The 18,957-nt window shown below is 48.2% G+C and overlaps 1 protein-coding gene across 2 annotated transcripts in view; it reads left to right on the top strand.

The window, feature by feature from the left end:
- The window catches only part of LOC110501062 (laminin subunit beta-1), a 29,896-nt gene extending 11,233 nt beyond the window's left edge, over positions 1–18,663 (top strand). For both annotated transcript variants that reach the window (XM_036957658.1, XM_036957657.1), the window contains 26 exons: positions 2,795–2,915; positions 3,451–3,639; positions 3,976–4,152; positions 4,256–4,368; positions 4,465–4,544; positions 5,211–5,346; positions 5,443–5,601; positions 5,922–6,058; positions 6,227–6,347; positions 6,582–6,768; positions 7,212–7,355; positions 7,576–7,807; positions 7,988–8,151; positions 8,611–8,835; positions 8,938–9,155; positions 11,239–11,335; positions 14,091–14,460; positions 14,603–14,787; positions 14,968–15,209; positions 15,326–15,532; positions 15,778–15,922; positions 16,130–16,337; positions 16,702–16,843; positions 17,416–17,592; positions 17,785–17,944; positions 18,109–18,663. In XM_036957658.1, the coding sequence (XP_036813553.1) occupies positions 2,795–2,915; positions 3,451–3,639; positions 3,976–4,152; positions 4,256–4,368; positions 4,465–4,544; positions 5,211–5,346; positions 5,443–5,601; positions 5,922–6,058; positions 6,227–6,347; positions 6,582–6,768; positions 7,212–7,355; positions 7,576–7,807; positions 7,988–8,151; positions 8,611–8,835; positions 8,938–9,155; positions 11,239–11,335; positions 14,091–14,460; positions 14,603–14,787; positions 14,968–15,209; positions 15,326–15,532; positions 15,778–15,922; positions 16,130–16,337; positions 16,702–16,843; positions 17,416–17,592; positions 17,785–17,944; positions 18,109–18,245 (4,473 nt within the window). In that variant the 3' untranslated portion in view covers positions 18,246–18,663. The remainder of the gene's footprint in view (positions 1–2,794; positions 2,916–3,450; positions 3,640–3,975; positions 4,153–4,255; positions 4,369–4,464; positions 4,545–5,210; positions 5,347–5,442; positions 5,602–5,921; positions 6,059–6,226; positions 6,348–6,581; positions 6,769–7,211; positions 7,356–7,575; positions 7,808–7,987; positions 8,152–8,610; positions 8,836–8,937; positions 9,156–11,238; positions 11,336–14,090; positions 14,461–14,602; positions 14,788–14,967; positions 15,210–15,325; positions 15,533–15,777; positions 15,923–16,129; positions 16,338–16,701; positions 16,844–17,415; positions 17,593–17,784; positions 17,945–18,108) is intronic.
- Positions 18,664–18,957: the final 294 nt, after the last annotated feature.

The following is an 18,957-nucleotide window of genomic DNA, read 5'->3' as shown; positions in this document are numbered from 1 at the left end:
TAACAAGGCTAATCTGAAAACAAGACTCCCTAAATCTTATCAGCATATCGATTGCGCAACCAGGGGTGGAAAGATCATTGTTACTCTAACTTCCGCAACGCATATAAGGCCCTGCCCCGCCCCCCTTTCGGAAAAGCTGACCACGACTCCATTTTGTTGATCCCTGCTTACAGACAGAAACTAAAACAAGAGGCTCCCACGCTGAGGTCTGTCCAACGCTGATCCGACCAAGCTGACACCTCACTCCAAGACTGCTTCCATCTCGTGGACTGGGATATGTTTCGTATTGCGTCAGATAACAATATTGACGAATACGCTGATTCGGTGTGCGAGTTCATTAGAACGTGCGTTGAAGATGTCGTTCCCATAGCAACGATTAAAACATTCCCTAACCAGAAACCGTGGATTGATGGCAGCATTCGCGTGAAACTGAAAGCGCGAACCACTGCTTTTAATCAGGGCAAGGTGTCTGGTAACATGACCGAATACAAACAGTGCAGCTATTCCCTCCGCAAGGCTATCAAACAAGCTAAGCGTCAGTACAGAGACAAAGTAGAATCTCAATTCAACGGCTCAGACACAAGAGGCATGTGGCAGGGTCTACAGTCAATCACGGACTACAGGAAGAAATCCAGCCCAGTCACGGACCAGGATGTCTTGCTCCCAGGCAGACTAAATAACTTTTTTGCCCGCTTTGAGGACAATACAGTGCCACTGACACGGCCTGCAACGAAAACATGCGGTCTCTCCTTCACTGCAGCCGAGGTGAGTAAGACATTCAAATGTGTTAACCCTCGCAAGGCTGCAGGCCCAGACGGCATCCCCAGCCGCGCCCTCAGAGCATGCGCAGACCAGCTGGCCGGTGTGTTTACGGACATATTCAATCAATCCCTATACCAGTCTGCTGTTCCCACATGCTTCAAGAGGGCCACCATTGTTCCTGTTCCCAAGAAAGCTAAGGTAACTGAGCTAAACGACTACCGCCCCGTAGCACTCACTTCCGTCATCATGAAGTGCTTTGAGAGACTAGTCAAGGACCATATCACCTCCACCCTACCTGACACCCTAGACCCACTCCAATTTGCTTACCGCCCAAATAGGTCCACAGACGATGCAATCTCAACCACACTGCACACTGCCCTAACCCATCTGGACAAGAGGAATACCTATGTGAGAATGCTGTTCATCGACTACAGCTCGACATTCAACACCATAGTACCCTCCAAGCTCGTCATCAAGCTCGAGACCCTGGGTCTCGACCCTGCCCTGTGCAACTGGGTACTGGACTTCCTGACGGGCCGCCCCCAGGTGGTGAGGGTAGGCAACAACATCTCCTCCCCGCTGATCCTCAACACTGGGGCCCCACAAGGGTGTGTTCTGAGCCCTCTCCTGTACTCCCTGTTCACCCACGACTGCGTTGCCACGCACGCCTCCAACTCAATCATCAAGTTTGCGGACGACACAACAGTGGTAGGCTTGATTACCAACAACGACGAGACGGCCTACAGGGAGGAGGTGAGGGCCCTCGGGGTGTGGTGTCAGGAAAATAACCTCACACTCAACGTCAACAAAACTAAGGAGATGATTGTGGACTTCAGGAAACAGCAGAGGGAACACCCCCCTATCCACATCGATGGAACAGTAGTGGAGAGGGTAGCAAGTTTTAAGTTCCTCGGCATACACATCACAGACAAACTGAATTGGTCCACTCACACAGACAGCATTGTGAAGAAGGCGCAGCAGCGCCTCTTCAACCTCAGGAGGCTGAAGAAATTCGGCTTGTCACCAAAAGCACTCACAAACTTCTACAGTATCACCGCCTGGTACGGCAACTGCTCCGCCCTCAACCGTAAGGCTCTCCAGAGGGTAGTGAGGTCTGCACAACGCATCACCGGGGGCAAACTACCTGCCCTCCAGGACACCTACACCACCCGATGTTACAGGAAGGCCATAGAGATCATCAAGGACATCAACCACCCGAGCCACTGCTTGTTCACCCCGCTATCATCCAGAAGGCGAGGTCAGTACAGGTGCATCAAAGCTGGGACCGAGAGACTGAAAAACAGCTTCTATCTCAAGGCCATCAGACTGTTAAACAGCCACCACTAACATTGAGTGGCTGCTGCCAACACACTGACACTGACTCAACTCCAGCCACTTTAATAATGGGAATTGATGGGAAATGATGTAAATATATCACTAGCCACTTTAAACAATGCTACCTTATATAATGTTACTTACCCTACATTATTCATCTCATATGCATACGTATATACTGTACTCTATATCATCGACTGTATCCTTATGTAATACATGTATCACTAGCCACTTTAACTATGCCACTTTGTATATGTATATACTGTACTCGATACCATCTACTGTATCTTGCCTATGCTGCGCTGTACCATCACTCATTCATATATCCTTATGTACATATTCTTTATCCCCTTACACTGTGTACAAGACAGTAGTTTTGGAATTGTTAGTTAGATTACTTGTTGGTTATTACTGCATTGTCGGAACTAGAAGCACAAGCATTTCGCTACACTCGCATTAACATCTGCTAACCATGTGTATGTGACAAATAAAATTTGATTTGATTTGATTTGAGATGCACACATTCCCCTAATAGGTTGTGTGACCGTTAAGAGGGAGATGACTCGAGTAGTTGCTTTTTCTCTTGTCTTTGGGACTAGCACCTCTAACACGAGTGTTTCTCTCTCTCTCGCGCGCGCTCTTTCTGTGCGTGCGCGCGTGTGTGTGTGTGAATGCGTGCGCGCCTGTGTTTATCCAGGTCCATGGTCACTGTATGTGTAACCACAACACAGAGGGTCTGAACTGTGAGCACTGTAAGGACTTCTACAACGACCTGCCCTGGAGGCCTGCAGAGGGACGCAACACCAATGCCTGCAAGAGTGAGACATTCACACACACGCACACACACACACACACAAACACACCCTGATCACACTGTGCCAGATATATACAGAGTCTGGATCATTCTGTTCCAGATATGTCAAATATATTCAACAGGGGGAATCTTCCTAATTCCATCCTGTTGGTAGTGTCTTTTGAAGTGCGAAATATGTATATTCTCTCTATTTCTCTCTCTCTCTCTGCCCCCCTCACCCTTCACCATCTCCCTCTGTCTCTCTCTCTCTCTGCCCCCCTCACCCTTCACCATCTCCCTCTGTCTCTCTCTCTCTCTGCCCCCCTCACCCTTCACCATCTCCCTCTGTCTCTCTCTCTCTCTGCCCCCCTCACCCTTCACCATCTCCCTCTGTCTCTCTCTCTCTCTGCCCCCCTCACCCTTCACCATCTCCCTCTGTCTCTCTCTCTCTCTGCCCCCCTCACCCTTCACCATCTCCCTCTGTCTCTCTCTCTTTCTCTCTCTCTCTCTGCCCCCCTCACCCTTCACCATCTCCCTCTGTCTCTCTCTCTTTCTCCCAGTGTGCGAGTGTAACCACCACTCCAGGTCATGTCACTTTGACATGGCTGTGTATCTGTCTACGGGGAACGTGAGTGGAGGAGTGTGTGATGAGTGTCAACATGACACCATGGGGCGTCAGTGTGAGCAGTGCAGACCCTTCTACTACCAGCACCCCGAAAGACACCTGAGAGACCCCAACATCTGTGAACGTACGTCACCGTCTCTCTGTGACTTATGACAAGGGCCAAGAGGTTGCTGGCCTCACCTATGACCTCTGACCTATCAAGGTCAGAGGTCATACTCTCAACTCTCCCTTTGATCTCTGTCTCTGAACGTAACACTCTTAATGTACTGTTGGAGTCTCTGTTCTCTTCTTTTTCTCCCCTTCGTCTCTCCCTCTCCAATACCCCCCCCCCCAAACTCTTTCTGTTTCTGTCTCCTTCAACTGCCTCATCACTCTCCCTCCTACCCTCCCTGTCCCCTTGCATTCCTTCCTGTCTTTTTCTCTCACTCACTCACCTCCCTCCCTCTCCCCCTGTCTGTAGCGTGTAGCTGTGACCCGACGGGCTCCCTGCAGGGTGGTGTTTGTGACGGCAGGACAGACGTGTCTGCTGGTCTGATAGCAGGGCAGTGTCGCTGTAAGACCAGTGTGGAGGGAGAGCGCTGCGACCACTGTAGACAGGGACACTACGGCCTGGGACAGGGACCAAATGGCTGCCTGCGTGAGTCTAACACACACACACACACACACACACACACACACACACACTCCTATCTTTTTGTCTCTCATTGTTTATTTTACGTGAGTGTGTGTGTTTTTGGCAGAGTGTACCTGTAATCCCCTGGGCACACTGCCGGGAGGAAGCCCATGTGACATGGACACAGGAAACTGCTTCTGCAAACGCCTTGTCACCGGCAGGAACTGTGACCGGTGTCTGGTGAGGGACTTACCGACCACATCACTGTGTGTCCTGCAGTGCGTGTGTGTGTGTTTGTGTGTGTTTATTTATAACTCTATTATTTTGTTCCTGCAGCCGCAACACTGGGGCCTGAGTAATGACATGGACGGCTGCAGACCATGTGACTGCGACCAGGGCGGAGCCGTCAACAATGAGTACGTTTTAACCGATCACATCATGCCTCTACTCATATGATCCAATCACAGCACGTGTAACGGTTTTCTGTATGAGAAGGAGAGTCGGACCAAAATGCAGCGTGTAGATTGCGATCCATGTTTTAATAAACAAACGTAAAACACGAATCAATACAAACACTACAAAATAAAGAACGTAATGAACGTAACGAAAACCTAAACAGCCCTATCTGGTGAAAACACATAGACAGGAACAATCACCCACAAACACACAGTGAAACCCAGGCTACCTAAATATGGTTCCCAATCAGAGACAATGACGAACACCTGCCTCTGATTGAGAACCATATCAGGCCGAACATAGAACTGGACAAACTAGACATGTAACATAGAATGCCAACTCAGATCACACCCTGACCAACCAAAACATAGAAACATACAAAGTAAACTATGGTCAGGGTGTGACAGCACGCCTCTACTCATATGATCCAATCACAGCACGCCTCTACTCATATGATCCAATCACAGCACAACTACTCTTCATAATTCCACCCCGCCCAAAAATGCATGGTTGCGGAAATGTATTTGAAGGTATTGGATATTCACTAACAATCAGTTTTTCGCATTCTGTTGCTCTCCCTATTTATCTTTCCCTATTGTCCCCCCTCTCTCTCCCTCCATCTCTAGTTGTTCTCCGATATCAGGCCAGTGTCAGTGTCGAGAACACATGTATGGGAGGCGTTGTGACCAGGTGGAGTCAGGATACTACTTCATCGCCTTGGACCACTACACCTATGAGGCTGAGGAAGCCAAGCACGGCCCTGTGAGTGTGTGTGTGTGTGTTGACCTCTCGCTTTCAATCTCTCTGCCTTTGTCTTTCTAAATGTGTTATGTCTCTCTCTCCCTCCCTCTCTCTCAGGGTGTGACGGTGGTTCCCAGGCCCTATCCTCTGAACCGTAGTCCTACCTGGACAGGGGCAGGGTTTGTCAAGGTACCTGAGGGAGCTCACCTGGAGTTCCACATCAACAACTTACCTGACTCCATGGACTACGACATGCTGATTCGCTACGAACCACAGGTAAAACACACACACACGCACACACGCACGCACGCACGCACGCACGCACGCACGCACGCACACACACACACACACACACACACACACACACACACGAACACATACACACACATGCACACACATGCACACACACACATGTACACACACACACACTTGTCTTGTACAGCTAAACCTAACCCTAACCCATTCTCTTACCCTAACCTTAACCCTAACCCTAGCTCCTAACCCTAAACCTGAAATGTACCCTATCTCCTAACCTTAACCCTTCACCTAATTCTAACCCTGACACTAAATCTAACCTTAACCCTGTGTTGCTGTAGTTGCCGGATCAGTGGGAGCAGGTGGAGATCAGAGTGATACGTCCGTACTCAATGAGAGTGGGGCAGCCAGCCAGTCCATGTGAAAACACGCTTCAAGGAGGAGATCAGCAGTTGGTGTCTCTTCTTCCAGGATCCAGGTATGTACCCAAGTGACACACATCTCCCTGCTCCCTACAATACACCCTTGCCTCCACCTTCATACACCATCTTCACACACATACACGCATGCACACAAACACACATACACACACCGACACACCACCTCTACCGCTTCAACCGTACTCTCCTCTGCGTGTGTGTTTCAGACATGTGCTGCTCCCGAGGCCTGTGTGTCTGGAGAAGGGGCGGAACTACACTGTGCGTCTCAGTCTGCCTCTTTACTCCTCTCTCAGTGATGTCCAAAGCCCCTACACGCTCATCGACTCCGTAAGTAACAGTCACAAACCACGCTCCATACAGTCTGATAAACTGTAGTTTCCACTAGCACACGAGTCATTATGGAAAACATCCCTACAGTAGTCATGTTATAGTCAATGGAGTGTGGAATAACAGACTTGTACTATCTCTAAGACAAGCCCTCTGTCTGTATCTGTCTCTTCCTTGCTCTCCTCCTACCCTTCCCTCCCCTTCTCTCTCCCTCCTCCCTCTCTCTCCCTGTAGTTGGTGTTGATTCCGCGGGTGCGTGAGCTGCTGTTGTTTGAGGGTTCTCAGGGTGAGGGGGCGTGGGATACGTTCCAGAGGTACCGCTGTCTGGAGAGCAGCCAAAGCGTCATCAAGAGCCCCATGACGGACATCTGCAACAACTACATCTTCAGTGTGTCTGCCCTGCTACATCAGGGGGCTATGGGTAGGAGACGGGGCTGGGGGGGCTGTGTGTCTAGGGTTCGGTGGAGGGGCGGATGGGACGAGGGGGTAGTCTGTATGTTTGTGTGTGTGTCTATGAGTGCATGTTTTCCCGTGAGTCTGTCTGTTCATTAATAAACAATCATTTCCTTCCTGAAGCATTCCTAATACTCAAATAGCAACAACAACAACAACTCACATTTCTGCATTCCACTCTCTCTCTCTCTCTCTCTCTCTCTCTCTCTCTCTCTCTCTCTCTCTCTCTCTCTCTCTCTCTCTCTCACACACACACACACACACACACACACACACACACACACACACACACACACACACACACACACACACACACATCTTCCCTCCTCCCTCTTCTCCCCTCCCCTATCTTTCCCCCCTCTTTTACTCTCTCCCTTTCCCATTCCCCCAATTCTCCCTTCTGCTCTATAGCGTGCCAGTGTGACTCCCAGGGCTCTCTTAGTGCAGTATGCGACCCCAGCGGCGGGCAGTGCCAGTGTCGGCCCAATGTGGCAGGCAGGAACTGTGACCGCTGTGCCCCCGCCACCTTCCTGTTCAGCCCCTTAGGATGCAGAAGTGAGTGACAGACAAGCATGGGGTCAGGGGTTAGAGGTTAAATGTCAGGGAGAGGGTTATTTTGAGCCTGCGGTTGAAATTCCAATTTCAAAAGTGTGGTATTTTTTTTATCCCTTTCCCACTCTCTTTTCCCCTCTTATCTTCCTCTTTGCTCCACCCCTCCTCCCCTCTCCCTATTACGCCCTCCCTCCCCTCCCACCTCTCCCTCCTCTCTCCCCAGGCTGTGAGTGTAGTCCTATGGGCTCTGTGAACGCTTTCTGCCACGAGGCCACAGGTCAGTGCGAGTGTGTTCCAGGGGCGTCAGGGCGTCAGTGTGCCCACTGCCTGCCAGGCTATTGGGGCTTCCCTCAATGCCAGCCCTGTCAGTGTAACGGCAACAGCGACTACTGCCACCCTCAGACTGGGGAGTGCCAGGGCTGCCGCGCCTTCACCACCGGGCACATGTGTGAAAGGTACTGTGTGAAATTATACCATCATAAAATTAGAACCAGCTAATATACCACACACCAAACCACAGTGCAGGACACAGCTGCATATTTCACTGTCATGCTTCCTCTTATCAGTACCAAGCGCGTGTGTGTGTATGTGAGTGTTCACCTTGCCTCTTATCATGTCTTACCCCGTGCCTACAGGTGTCTGGATGGTTACCATGGCGACCCAGTGTTGGGTTTGGGGGGTCACTGCCGCCCCTGCATGTGTCCCGACGGGCCGGGGAGCGGGCGCCAGTACGCAGACAGCTGCTACCAGACCGCCGACAACTACCAGCTGGTCTGTGCCTGCAGCCCTGGATACAGAGGTTAGACACACACACACACACACGCACGCACACACACGGACACGCGCACATGCACCCACACACACACCACATCACACACAACACGCCATACATTGTTCTCCCAATCCTAGTACACATTTTCCCTGAAATGACAGAGCTAGCAGAATCTCCTCTGCTCCTGGTCATAATGGGCAGGTAGTAGCTACAGGGACAGTGAGTGTCTGTGAGAGATCCCACAGATACCGCTCTCACTGGAACAGGAGGCCAGTCCACTGCCTGTAACTGTTTACGACTGTTTACAATTGTTCTATGACTGTTTTATGAGTGTTTACAACCTTGCCATGACTGCAATGTACTACTCACTGCAGCCAATGGACAGTTCTGCTTCCTTACGGATTAATAACTGTAGGTGTGTGTGTGTGTGTGTGTGTGTCTGTGTGTGTAAACAGTTCGGAATTCACCTTTCCTTCTCTTCCGTAGGAGCCAGGTGTGACGAGTGTGCCCCAGGTCACTATGGTAACCCCCAGGTGCCCAGCGGGCGCTGTCTGCCCTGCCAGTGTAACGACAACATCGACCAGCTGGACCCGGGGTCCTGCGACGCTCGCACAGGCGTCTGCCTCAAATGCCTGCACCATACCGAGGGCTATGGCTGCCAGCGCTGCAAGCTGGGTTACTACGGCAACGCCGCCAGCCAGAGCTGCAGGAGTGAGTACAGTTAGACAGTGTGTGTATATATGTAGTGTGTGTGTGTGTGTGTGTGTGTGTGTGTGTGTGTGTGTGTGTGTAACTGTCTTTCTCTCTCTGTAGGGTGTATGTGTTATTCAGTGGGCACAATGTCGGAGGCGTGTCTGTCTCCGGGGGAGTGTCACTGTGACCTGCAGACTGGCCAGTGTCCCTGCCGGCCTAACGTGATTGGCCAGAACTGCGACCGCTGTGCCCTTGATACGTTCAACATTGGAAGCGGAAAGGGCTGCCAGACCTGTGACTGTGACCCAACCCACTCCTTTGGGACGTCGTGCAATGAGGTGAGAGCCACAACTGTCCTCACCCTCACCCGTTCTGCCAGTCACATTCTGTTAAAGGTCCCCAGAGCACACACATCCCTGGGTCGCTCGTCTTTTCAGTTCGCTGCAGCTAGCGCCTGGAACGAGCTGCAACAAACACTCAAACTGGACAGTTTTATCTCAATCTCTTCATTCAAAGACTCAGTCATGGACACTCTTACTGACGTTTATGGCTGCTTTGTGTGATGTATTGTTGTCTCTACCTACTTGCCCTTTGTGCTGTTGTCTGTGCCCAGTAATGTTTGTACCATGTTTTGTGCTGCTACCATGTTGTGTTGCTACCATGTTGTTGTCATGTTGTGTTGTCATGTGTTGCTGCCTTGCTATGTTGTTGTCTTAGGTCTCTCATTTTGTAGTGTTGTGTTGTCTCTCTTGTCGTGATGTGTGTTTTGTCCTATATCTATATATATTTATTTATATTTATATTTTTATCCCCCGTCACCGCAGGGGGTCTTTTGCCTTTTGGTAGGTTGTCATTGTAAATAAGAATTTGTTGTTAAGTGACTTGCCTAGTTAAATAAAGGTTCAATAAAATAAAATACCCCATCCTTCCAAAGCAACTCCCACACCCCATGTTGTCACCCAACTCATCTACACACAGCACACACACATTTGGCCAGTGTTACCTGGTGTTGATTTTCAATGTAACATTTTTACACTCAGTGGTGTAAAAGAACCCCAGTGTTGGTGTAAGTAACCAGAGTTGAACCAAAACCACGCCCATCTTTATCATATTTCCCAGCATGCTCTATTACAGGTAGATTTTTAGAATTGTTTGTTTCAATATCTATGTTTTTGCATGTGAATTGATGAATTAATATTATGCTACACAAATATAAATAACATACATTTTCTAACCAAATCCAATCTGTTACTTGGATTTATTTTTACCCGTTACTGAAAAGGTTTCTCCAGTTTAGATGCTTTAGCTCAGTGATCATCAACGATGTTTAGCCGTTGGATGTTTTTTTTCTTAAGCAGATGGCCAGGGGCCTGGAACATAATGACAAATCAAAGCTTGCTTACATTTGTATACAATCTCAAATATCTCTTTATTATGAATGTGAATATTTTGGAACAGATTTCCAAAATAATAATCACTTTGAGCTGATTTACTGGTGTTTTTACAATATTTTATGTGCAACAATAAAAACAATTTTTAAAAATTGGATCAGGAAACTAGGTGGGCCAAACGTGGGCCGCCAGTTGGGGAACCCTGCTTTATGTCGTCTCATGTCTTAGTCTTCCCAACCCTGGCAGTTATCCTGAGTGCAGGTTACAGGTGAATACAAATTCCAAGTGGATATCCCCACTCTGGCTGGATTCCAATAGGAATTACACAACACTTTGCAACCCAGCACAATGTGACTTGCAGGCCTGATGTGGTCTGTATATACCACGAGTTTCAATACGCTGTATTAACGTAAACACTTATCTTGACCTGGGATCTTATCCTAGGTCAGCACTCCTACTCTGAAACTCTGTATACAATACAGGCCACTGTCCATTGTACAGTGTGTAGCAAGAATACCCTCCTCTAACCTGGAGATGGTACATGAAACATGACCGGCTGACCAGGTGAATCCAGGCGAAAGCTGGTTGACTTGTGACTTGTTGAAACTTCTTTGGGATCGGTGTCCCTTCCACGGGACAGTTGAGCTTATGTAGGCTAATGCGATTAAAATGAGGTTGTAAGTAACAAGACAGTTTCCCAGGACATAGACATATCTGATATGGGCAGAAAGCTTACATTCTTGTTCATCTAGCTGCACTGTCCAATTTACAGTAGCTATTACAGTGAAATAATTACCATGCTATTATTTGAGGAGAGGGCACAATTCTGAACATGAAAATGTATTAATAAAGGCACTTCCATCAGTGTAGATGAAAGGGAGGAGGTTAAAGGTTAAAGAAGGATGTGGGGGGAGGGGGGGGCAACTCAAAATTAGGTAGGTGTTCTTAATGTTTTGTACACTCAGTGTACATTGCATGTTCATAATGCTGACATGTTGTGTTGTCTTGTATTGTCTTGTGTGTTTTCTAGCTGTCAGGGCAGTGCTCGTGCAGGTCAGGTTTCGGGGGAAGAAAATGCAACGAGTGCCGAGATAAGTTCTGGGGAGACCCTGAGGTCAAATGTCAAGGTAAGTAACTCTGGCTGGGATTTTGAGTAGCAGTAGAAAGTACAAAGTATGTGTGTGGATTCCTTCCCATGACTGCCTGAAACATCATGAAGCTGAAACATGTGCAACAGGGTATCGAAGAGCGCCATTGCTTCCTCTCCAAGTGGGTCTCTCTCTGAATTTACTGGGGTCTGGAGAAACACTCTTAGAGAGGGGTTCTGTGTGTTTTGCATCTGTCTCTTTGAGTAAACAGTCTCTCACGGTCTCGTTCTCATGACCGGTGGTTCCCATGAGTGACTGGGCTGGAAGCTGGGTTTTATATATTTTTTTTGCGTTACAGTTTTCTCACAGAGTGTGTGTTTGTGTGTTTGTGTGTTATCAGACTTCAGCGGAGTGGATGTCTCTGGCGATACTGAAGTGGCTTTCATGCTTCCGTGTTGTTTTAACATTGTGTGTAATGCATGTGTCTGTCTCTGTGTGTTTGTGTGCACGTGTGTGCGTGTGTGTGTGCATTCGTGCGTATGTCTGTCCTTGTATCAGTGTGTGCATGTGTGTCACCAGTGTGGTGTTAGTTGGCTCTAAATTACTCCTCCCTGTCTATATCTCTACATGGTCTATTGTCTGCTGAACAACTGACTGACAAACAGGCCAGTTTCAATCAATCACCGCATCTGGAGAAATGTAGGTCTTATAGAAGTTGGCACACCCTCAGAGAGACAGTGAAAGAGAGAGAGAGGAGAGAGGGAGGGAGAGAGGGGGGGGGGGGGGGTTTGAGAGTGAAATTCTGGGAATAACTCCTTGGCTCATGTGAGAATCAGAGGCAGATGTTCCCAGCGATCAGAGAAATCCTGTCGTGGTCTTATTCCTGTGGCTTAGGAATTCCTGCAGCATTCCCAAACTGCCTGTAAAGTTAGTCTGGCCTCCTGGCTCTGTCCTCGCCCTATCATCGCTCTGTGTGTATACTGCATGCATGTGTGTGTATGTGTATGAGTGTGTGTGTGTGTTTGACATAGAGAGAGAGATAAAGAGAGACACTTTTGAGGATTGACACATGACCCTCTTAACCCACATCTGGGTTAAGAGGGTCATGCCATGGTCTGATTTAAGAGGTCAGAGGTTAAAGTGACAGGCTTGACGACGGCGTCTGTGTGTGTGTGTGTGAATTAAGATGTCACGGCCGTTGGTACAGGCTCACACCCAACCACATGTGTGTTATCTGTTCACGACCGCCTTTGTGTATAGTGGTGTGGTCACTCATGTTACTGTCAGCCGTTCAAGTCATGTTTAGGTTCACTACCATCCCAGTAGGTATCAGTAGTATGTGGTTGTGTTTACAGTGTAACAATAGCAGTTGCAGTCCTAAGCCTGAGCACTCTGGGTCATGGTGACCATATAAGCAGGGCTCAGCCACAAGGGTGTGTGTGTGTGTGTGTGTGTGTGTGTGTGTGTGTGTGTGTGTGTGTGTGTGTGTGTGTGTGTGTGTGTGTCCTCAGATAAAAAGGACTAACTGAGAATGACTACCGTGGCAGGTGACTAACTCCAAAAGGAATTACACATCACTTTGCAAGCCAGGATAATGTGACTTGCAGGCTGTAAAACAGGAGTTTCAGACCACTGTGTTAGGATGTAACTAGGCCCCCAAAGAAAGGCCTTACGATGTACGTATGTAATGTATTGTCATAAAGAGTTAATTTTACACTGGGAAATATATAGAATACACTTGAATTGTATGTTCACTCAACCTAAAATTCAAAGTTGAGTGAACATACAATTCAACTTAAAAATATATGTTGGTTCAGCGACACTGAGTGTTCAAGACTCCAAACGTTTGCACTCAGAACAGCCTCAATTCTTCGGGACTCTACAAGGTGTTGGCTGGATGTCCTTTGGTTCGTGGACCATTCTTGATACACACGGGGAACTGTTGAGTGTGAAAAACCCAGCAGCGTTGCAGTTCTTGGTACAAACTGGTGCGCCTGGCACATACTACCATACCCTGTTCAAAGGCTCTGAAATATTTTGTCTTTAACCATTAACCCTCTGAATGGCACACATGCGCAATCCGTGTCTCAATTGTCTCAAGGCTTAAATCCTTCTTTAACCTGTCTACTCCCCTTCATCTACACTGATTGAAGTGGATTTAACAAGTGACATCAATAAGGGATCCTAGTCAGTCTATGTCATGGAAAGAGCAGGTGTTCTTAATGTTTTGTACATCAAATGTTGAGCAAACTCACAATCCTATTGCAGCTGGTTGCTTTATAATTGTATGTTGAATAGTTTTTTTCTTCTGGTGCATCGATCACCTCTTCAAAAGCTCAGGCAACAGGCTGCTAACCGCGTATATACACCCTTTCCTGTTCTCCATTCCCCACATTCTTTCACTGTGACTTACTCCATCACTCTATTCCTCGCCTTCTCCTCTCCTCCACTCTAGAGGTTAGAGGGCTTGTCTCTGCTGTGCTTCAGACTGGGGGGGGGGGGGGGGGGGGGGGGGGGTCAAAATGGTGATAGAGTTTATAGGTCACGGCTACCTGTGGGTTTATTTACTCGCAACGCAGGACTGTTGAGACGTTAATAATATAGTTTTTCAATACCTCTGTTTCCCTAGGGGGGGCTTTTAAAGGGCACAGACCTGTTATCATATCACTATGAGTTCCTTTCCTTGTACCCTCATTTCCTTTCCATTATCACAACTGTTTTCACCTCAAGTCAACTATAGGTATGTGCTTAACCCTTTTCTCTCTTCTCCTCTTTCCGCTTTCTCTCCCTCCAGCGTGTGACTGTGACCTGCGTGGCATCGCCAGCGAGCAGTGCCACCGTTCGTCCGGCCAGTGTGTGTGTGTGGAGGGTGTGTCTGGGCCCAGGTGTAACCAGTGTGCCAGAGGGTACCATGGGACGTTCCCCGCCTGCGAACGATGCCACCAGTGCTTTGCCGAGTGGGACCGCGTGGTAGGGGAACTGTCCAATCAGACTCAGCGTTTGAAGGATCATGTGACAGAGCTCCAGACCAGTGGGGTGACGGCGCCGTACAAAGACACTGTTAGCAGTCTGGAGATTAGTGCTAATGCTATCAGTGCGATAGTAGAGAACAACCCCGCTATACAGAAGATGGAAGATGTACAACAGATGATGCAGCAGGCCACGTATGTACACACAAACACGCACCTGCATACACACATTTACACGTTGAAATGATCTGTTCGGATGCTTGATGTTATGGTCAGTCCATGTCAACTCTAATGAAAATACTATTCTCTCGTGTGTGTGTGTGTGTGTGTGTAACAGTGAGCTGGTGGCAGACCTGAACGAGAGGCTGAACGTCTCAGAGGATTCCCTGTCCCGTCTCGTTGTCAATGCCAACGACACCGAGGCCAGTCTGGACGCACTGAGAAAGCAGGCCCAAGAGCTAGAGAGAACAGTCACAGACATTCGAGACCACATAAAGACTGTGAAGAACTCTAACATAGAGGGTAAGAGAGGAGGGAGAAAAGAGAGGGTGTACAGTATGCATGATATCATTACTAGTTCTGACACACCCCTGTGCCCTGTGGTGCGTGTGTGTGTGTGTGTGTGTGTGTGTGTGTGTGTGTGTGTGTGTGTGTGTGTGTGTGTGTGTGTGTGTGTGTGTGTGTTTTATTTGTGTAATGCAGGAGCGATGGACACCATCACCAAGGCCCACTTGGAATCTAAGAGGGCGGAGATCCGTGCCAATCAGACCACCAGTTACCCCGACAACACTTTGGAACAGTCGGCTACACTACGGCGTGAAGCGGAGGCCAGACTGAGCCAGAACCAGGCGGAGTTTGACCTGAGACAACAGAAACACACAGAGAGACTGGAGAGGCTCGCCACAGAGCTCAACACTCTTGACCTATCAGAGCTCAGTAAGAAGGTAAATCTGACCTATCAGTAGCCAATTATCATCGCACTTCTTCACCATACTGATTTTTGATTGGTCCCTGGTTTTACAGTGCTCTTACCCAATTGGTGTGTTTTCTCTCTGTGCAGACATGTGGAGCAGCTGGGGGGGAGGAGGGGTGTGCTGCGTCCCCCTGTGGAGGGGTGGGGTGTGTGTCGGAGGACGGCAACCTTCGCTGTGGTGGGGAGGGGTGTGAGGGTTTGGTCACACAGACACAAAGCACTCTGAAAACAGCCAAGGACTACGACCAGGAAATACTCTCCACCCTGCAGGAAGTGGACAAGCTCTCTAGGATGGTGGGAAAATGTAGTTTTTTACACTCCGGGCCGAATCCTAACTTGAGATTCACGCATATAACTTTTTGTAATACAGCTGATGTTTGGTTATGATTCAGCCCTACATGAATATAGTCAGGTCATCTTACATGATTATCATAGTAACTAGAGCATAGAATATCTGCTTGCTCCAGCACAAGCATTGGTCTGTTGAGGCGTGTTTACCTTACTGTGTTTAAGTTAACATGTCCTGTGGCGCCCTCTAGGTGTGGGAGGTGAAGGTGCGTGCGGACGAGGCCAAGCTGAATGCTCAAGAGGTGCTGCTGAAGTCCAACCAGAGCAGAGATAGAGTGGAGCACACCAACGAGCAGCTCCGAAGCCTCATCAAGGAGATACGAGGCCTACTCACTAGTGAGTATACACACATTTTTCAAAGAGCAGGCCTCAATCTTTCAGTGTGCTGTACAGACAAACTAAATGATCACTGACAATCAGGGCTCCAGCTCTTCTTTCCTCATGATTGGTTATGCTTGTGATTAGAACTGATTGTAATTGATTGTGGTGGATCCCCTGTGAATGGCTCTTTGAGTCGAATTAGCTCTGTTTCCACGGTGACAGATGACCGTGCCAAAGTGGAGGTTATTGAAGCGGTTTCAAATGAGGTGTTGGCCCTGGAGATGCCCACATCGCCCGAGCAGCTGGAGGCCCTGACCAAGGAGATCAGAGACAGGGTGGGAACCCTCACCAGCGTGGAGGACATCCTCAGTCAGAGTGCCAACGACATACACACTGCAGAGAGGCTGCTGGAGCAGGCCCGCACCGCCAGGTAAGATGCACGCATGCACACACACACACAAACACGTACACACAAATGCACACACATAGCATGCACAAACGCAGGCAGACACAAACACATACAGACCCACACACAGGCTAACACACACACTCCCCAAGCTGACAAGGTAAAAATCTGTCGTTCTGCCCCTGAGCAAGGCAGTCAACCCGCTGTTCCCTGGGCGCTGAAGACGTGGATGTTGATAAAGGCAGCCCCCCTCTGATTCAGAGAGGTTGGGTTAAATGTGGAAGACACATTTCAGTTGAAGGCATTCAGTTGCACAACTGACTTTCCCTTTTCCCTAATAAATGCACACAGAACCACACTGACAAATTCACATACAATCTCCTCTCAGTCAGGAGGTGTCTGAGATGAAGGAGACAGCTGCCCTGGTGAAGGAAGCTCTGGAAACGACTGAGCGTGCTCAGAATGCTGCCATCGATGCCGTCAAACAGGCCCACAACAACACCAGGGGAACACTTGACCTCATCACATCTGTAAGTCACCTCTGACGAGGCTTTCAGTTGTGTCTAAGCACACAGGGGCACTTCTCTTGATTGTGGTTTTATTATATTAGGCTCATGTTTTTAGAGTTTTCAGGCTATGCATTGAGAGATATGTGGGAGTTTTGTAGAAATACACATTCCATACAAGGTCTCTAAAAGTGTGTATTGTGTGATGTGTGGGCTTGCATCTGTGTGTGCATGCTTACATGAGTGTGTGTGTGTGTGTGTGTGTGTGTGTGTGTGTGTGTGTGTGTGTGTGTGTGTGTGTGTGTGTGTGTGTGTGTGTGTGTGTGTGTGTGTGTGTGGGCTGGTGACTCCTTGTTGGGACCAAAAATTCCCATGTCCCCATGAGAACAAAGGCTATTTTAAGCTTAAGAGTTAGGGTTACAGGTTAAGGTTAGTGTTAGGCGTAAGATTAGGGTTAGGCTAATGGTTAGGGGAAATAGGTTTAGGGAAAATAGGATTTCGAATTTTAGGTCCCCACGAGGATAGAAGACCAATACATGTGTGTGTGTTTGCGTCTGTGCTTGAATACATTTTAACATGTGTTTGTGTGTTTACAGGTGGAGTCGGAGACAGCGGAGTCAGAGCTGCGTCTGAGTAACGCCACACTGCGTCTGCTGCAGCTGGAGAGAGACGTGACTATGCTGAGAGAGAGCAGCCTGGGCACCCGCCACCACACACAGCACACTGAGAGACTGTCTGAGACCGCTAGGCAGGACGCAGAGCAGGCCCTGCAGGTACACACACACACACACACACACACACACACACACACACACACACACACATGCACACACACACACATGCACACACACAGCCAAGAATTTTACCTGCCAACCCATTCTCAATGTGCTTTCTGCTTTGTGTGTGTGTGTGTGTGTGTGTGTGTGTGTGTGTGTGTGTGTGTGTGTGTGTTTTATTGCGTGTAGGAGTTTGACTTGGAGGTGAAGGGTAAATACAGTGTTGTGGAGGGCTTGGTGGTGACGAAGGCAGAGGGCGTTTCTGACGCCAGGAAGAGGGCGGAGCTACTGCAGCAGGAGGCCAAGGAGTTGCTCACCCAGTCCAGTGTAAAACTACAGAGATTCAGAGGTAACACACACACGCACACACACACGCACACATATGCATACACACACACACACACACACGCGCGTAAATTCACGCATGCATGCATATGCATATGCACATGCACACATACACACACTTGTGCACACACACACCTACTCTCTAATGACATCACTGTGTGTTTCCAGAGTTGGAGAGGTCGTATGCGGCCAACCAGCGTACTCTGGAGGCCAAGACAGTTCAGCTGGCCGGGCTGGAGAAAACGGCACGCCAGCTGCTCAATGACATCAGCCAGAAAGTAATGGTCTACAGCACCTGTTCTTAGGGTAACCATGCCAACAGCATCCCTGGCAATGCCTGCCCGGATGTCATACCAGAGATTATGACGATGTCTTCTTTAGTGCCAAAGAGATAATATGACAATCACTCAGGAGAGTCCAAAGACCAAAAGCAGTATTTTACCACTAAGAACCAAGTATTCCATTAAAAAAACCTGTTTCTGTATGAAACGGGTCTCTAAGCCATATAAGCTATTATCACAAGTAATACATGTTTTAACCATAAGAGTGCACATAGATTTCATGATTTTAGATTCTATGGAAATGTTTTTTATAATCGTGTCTGTAAAGATATTAAAATGTGTCTGGACCGAACCATACGAGAGCCTATTCAATTGTATGATACAATTTGTACCCATCAACCTATTGCTGTAATTTAACTTTTTAATATAAAGTAAAACTGCATCTTATTTTTTTTTTGCAAAAAATGCCTAGTCAACACTGCCTAGTTCACCTCATGAGATACTTTTGAAATGTACAGTATTTGGTGTTTGCTTTCCCCTAGTGGCAATCTGAAAAAACTGTACCCTCTTTCTGCTGCATTTTTCATCATCTCTAGGGAGTAGCAGCACATACACAATTTCAGCTTAGTTTTCCGTTATGGAGTCCAATTCAATTACAGGCAAATGTACTTCCATCACGTTTAACTGTAATAACATGCTATCCACTCTGCCAACTGAAACAACCTTACTCATTCAC

Source organism: Oncorhynchus mykiss, chromosome 21, assembly GCF_013265735.2.
Source record: "Oncorhynchus mykiss isolate Arlee chromosome 21, USDA_OmykA_1.1, whole genome shotgun sequence".
Taxonomy (NCBI): domain Eukaryota; kingdom Metazoa; phylum Chordata; class Actinopteri; order Salmoniformes; family Salmonidae; genus Oncorhynchus; species Oncorhynchus mykiss.
The sequence above is the reverse complement of the archived record's forward strand: the minus strand, read 5'-3'. Positions and strand labels throughout refer to the sequence as shown.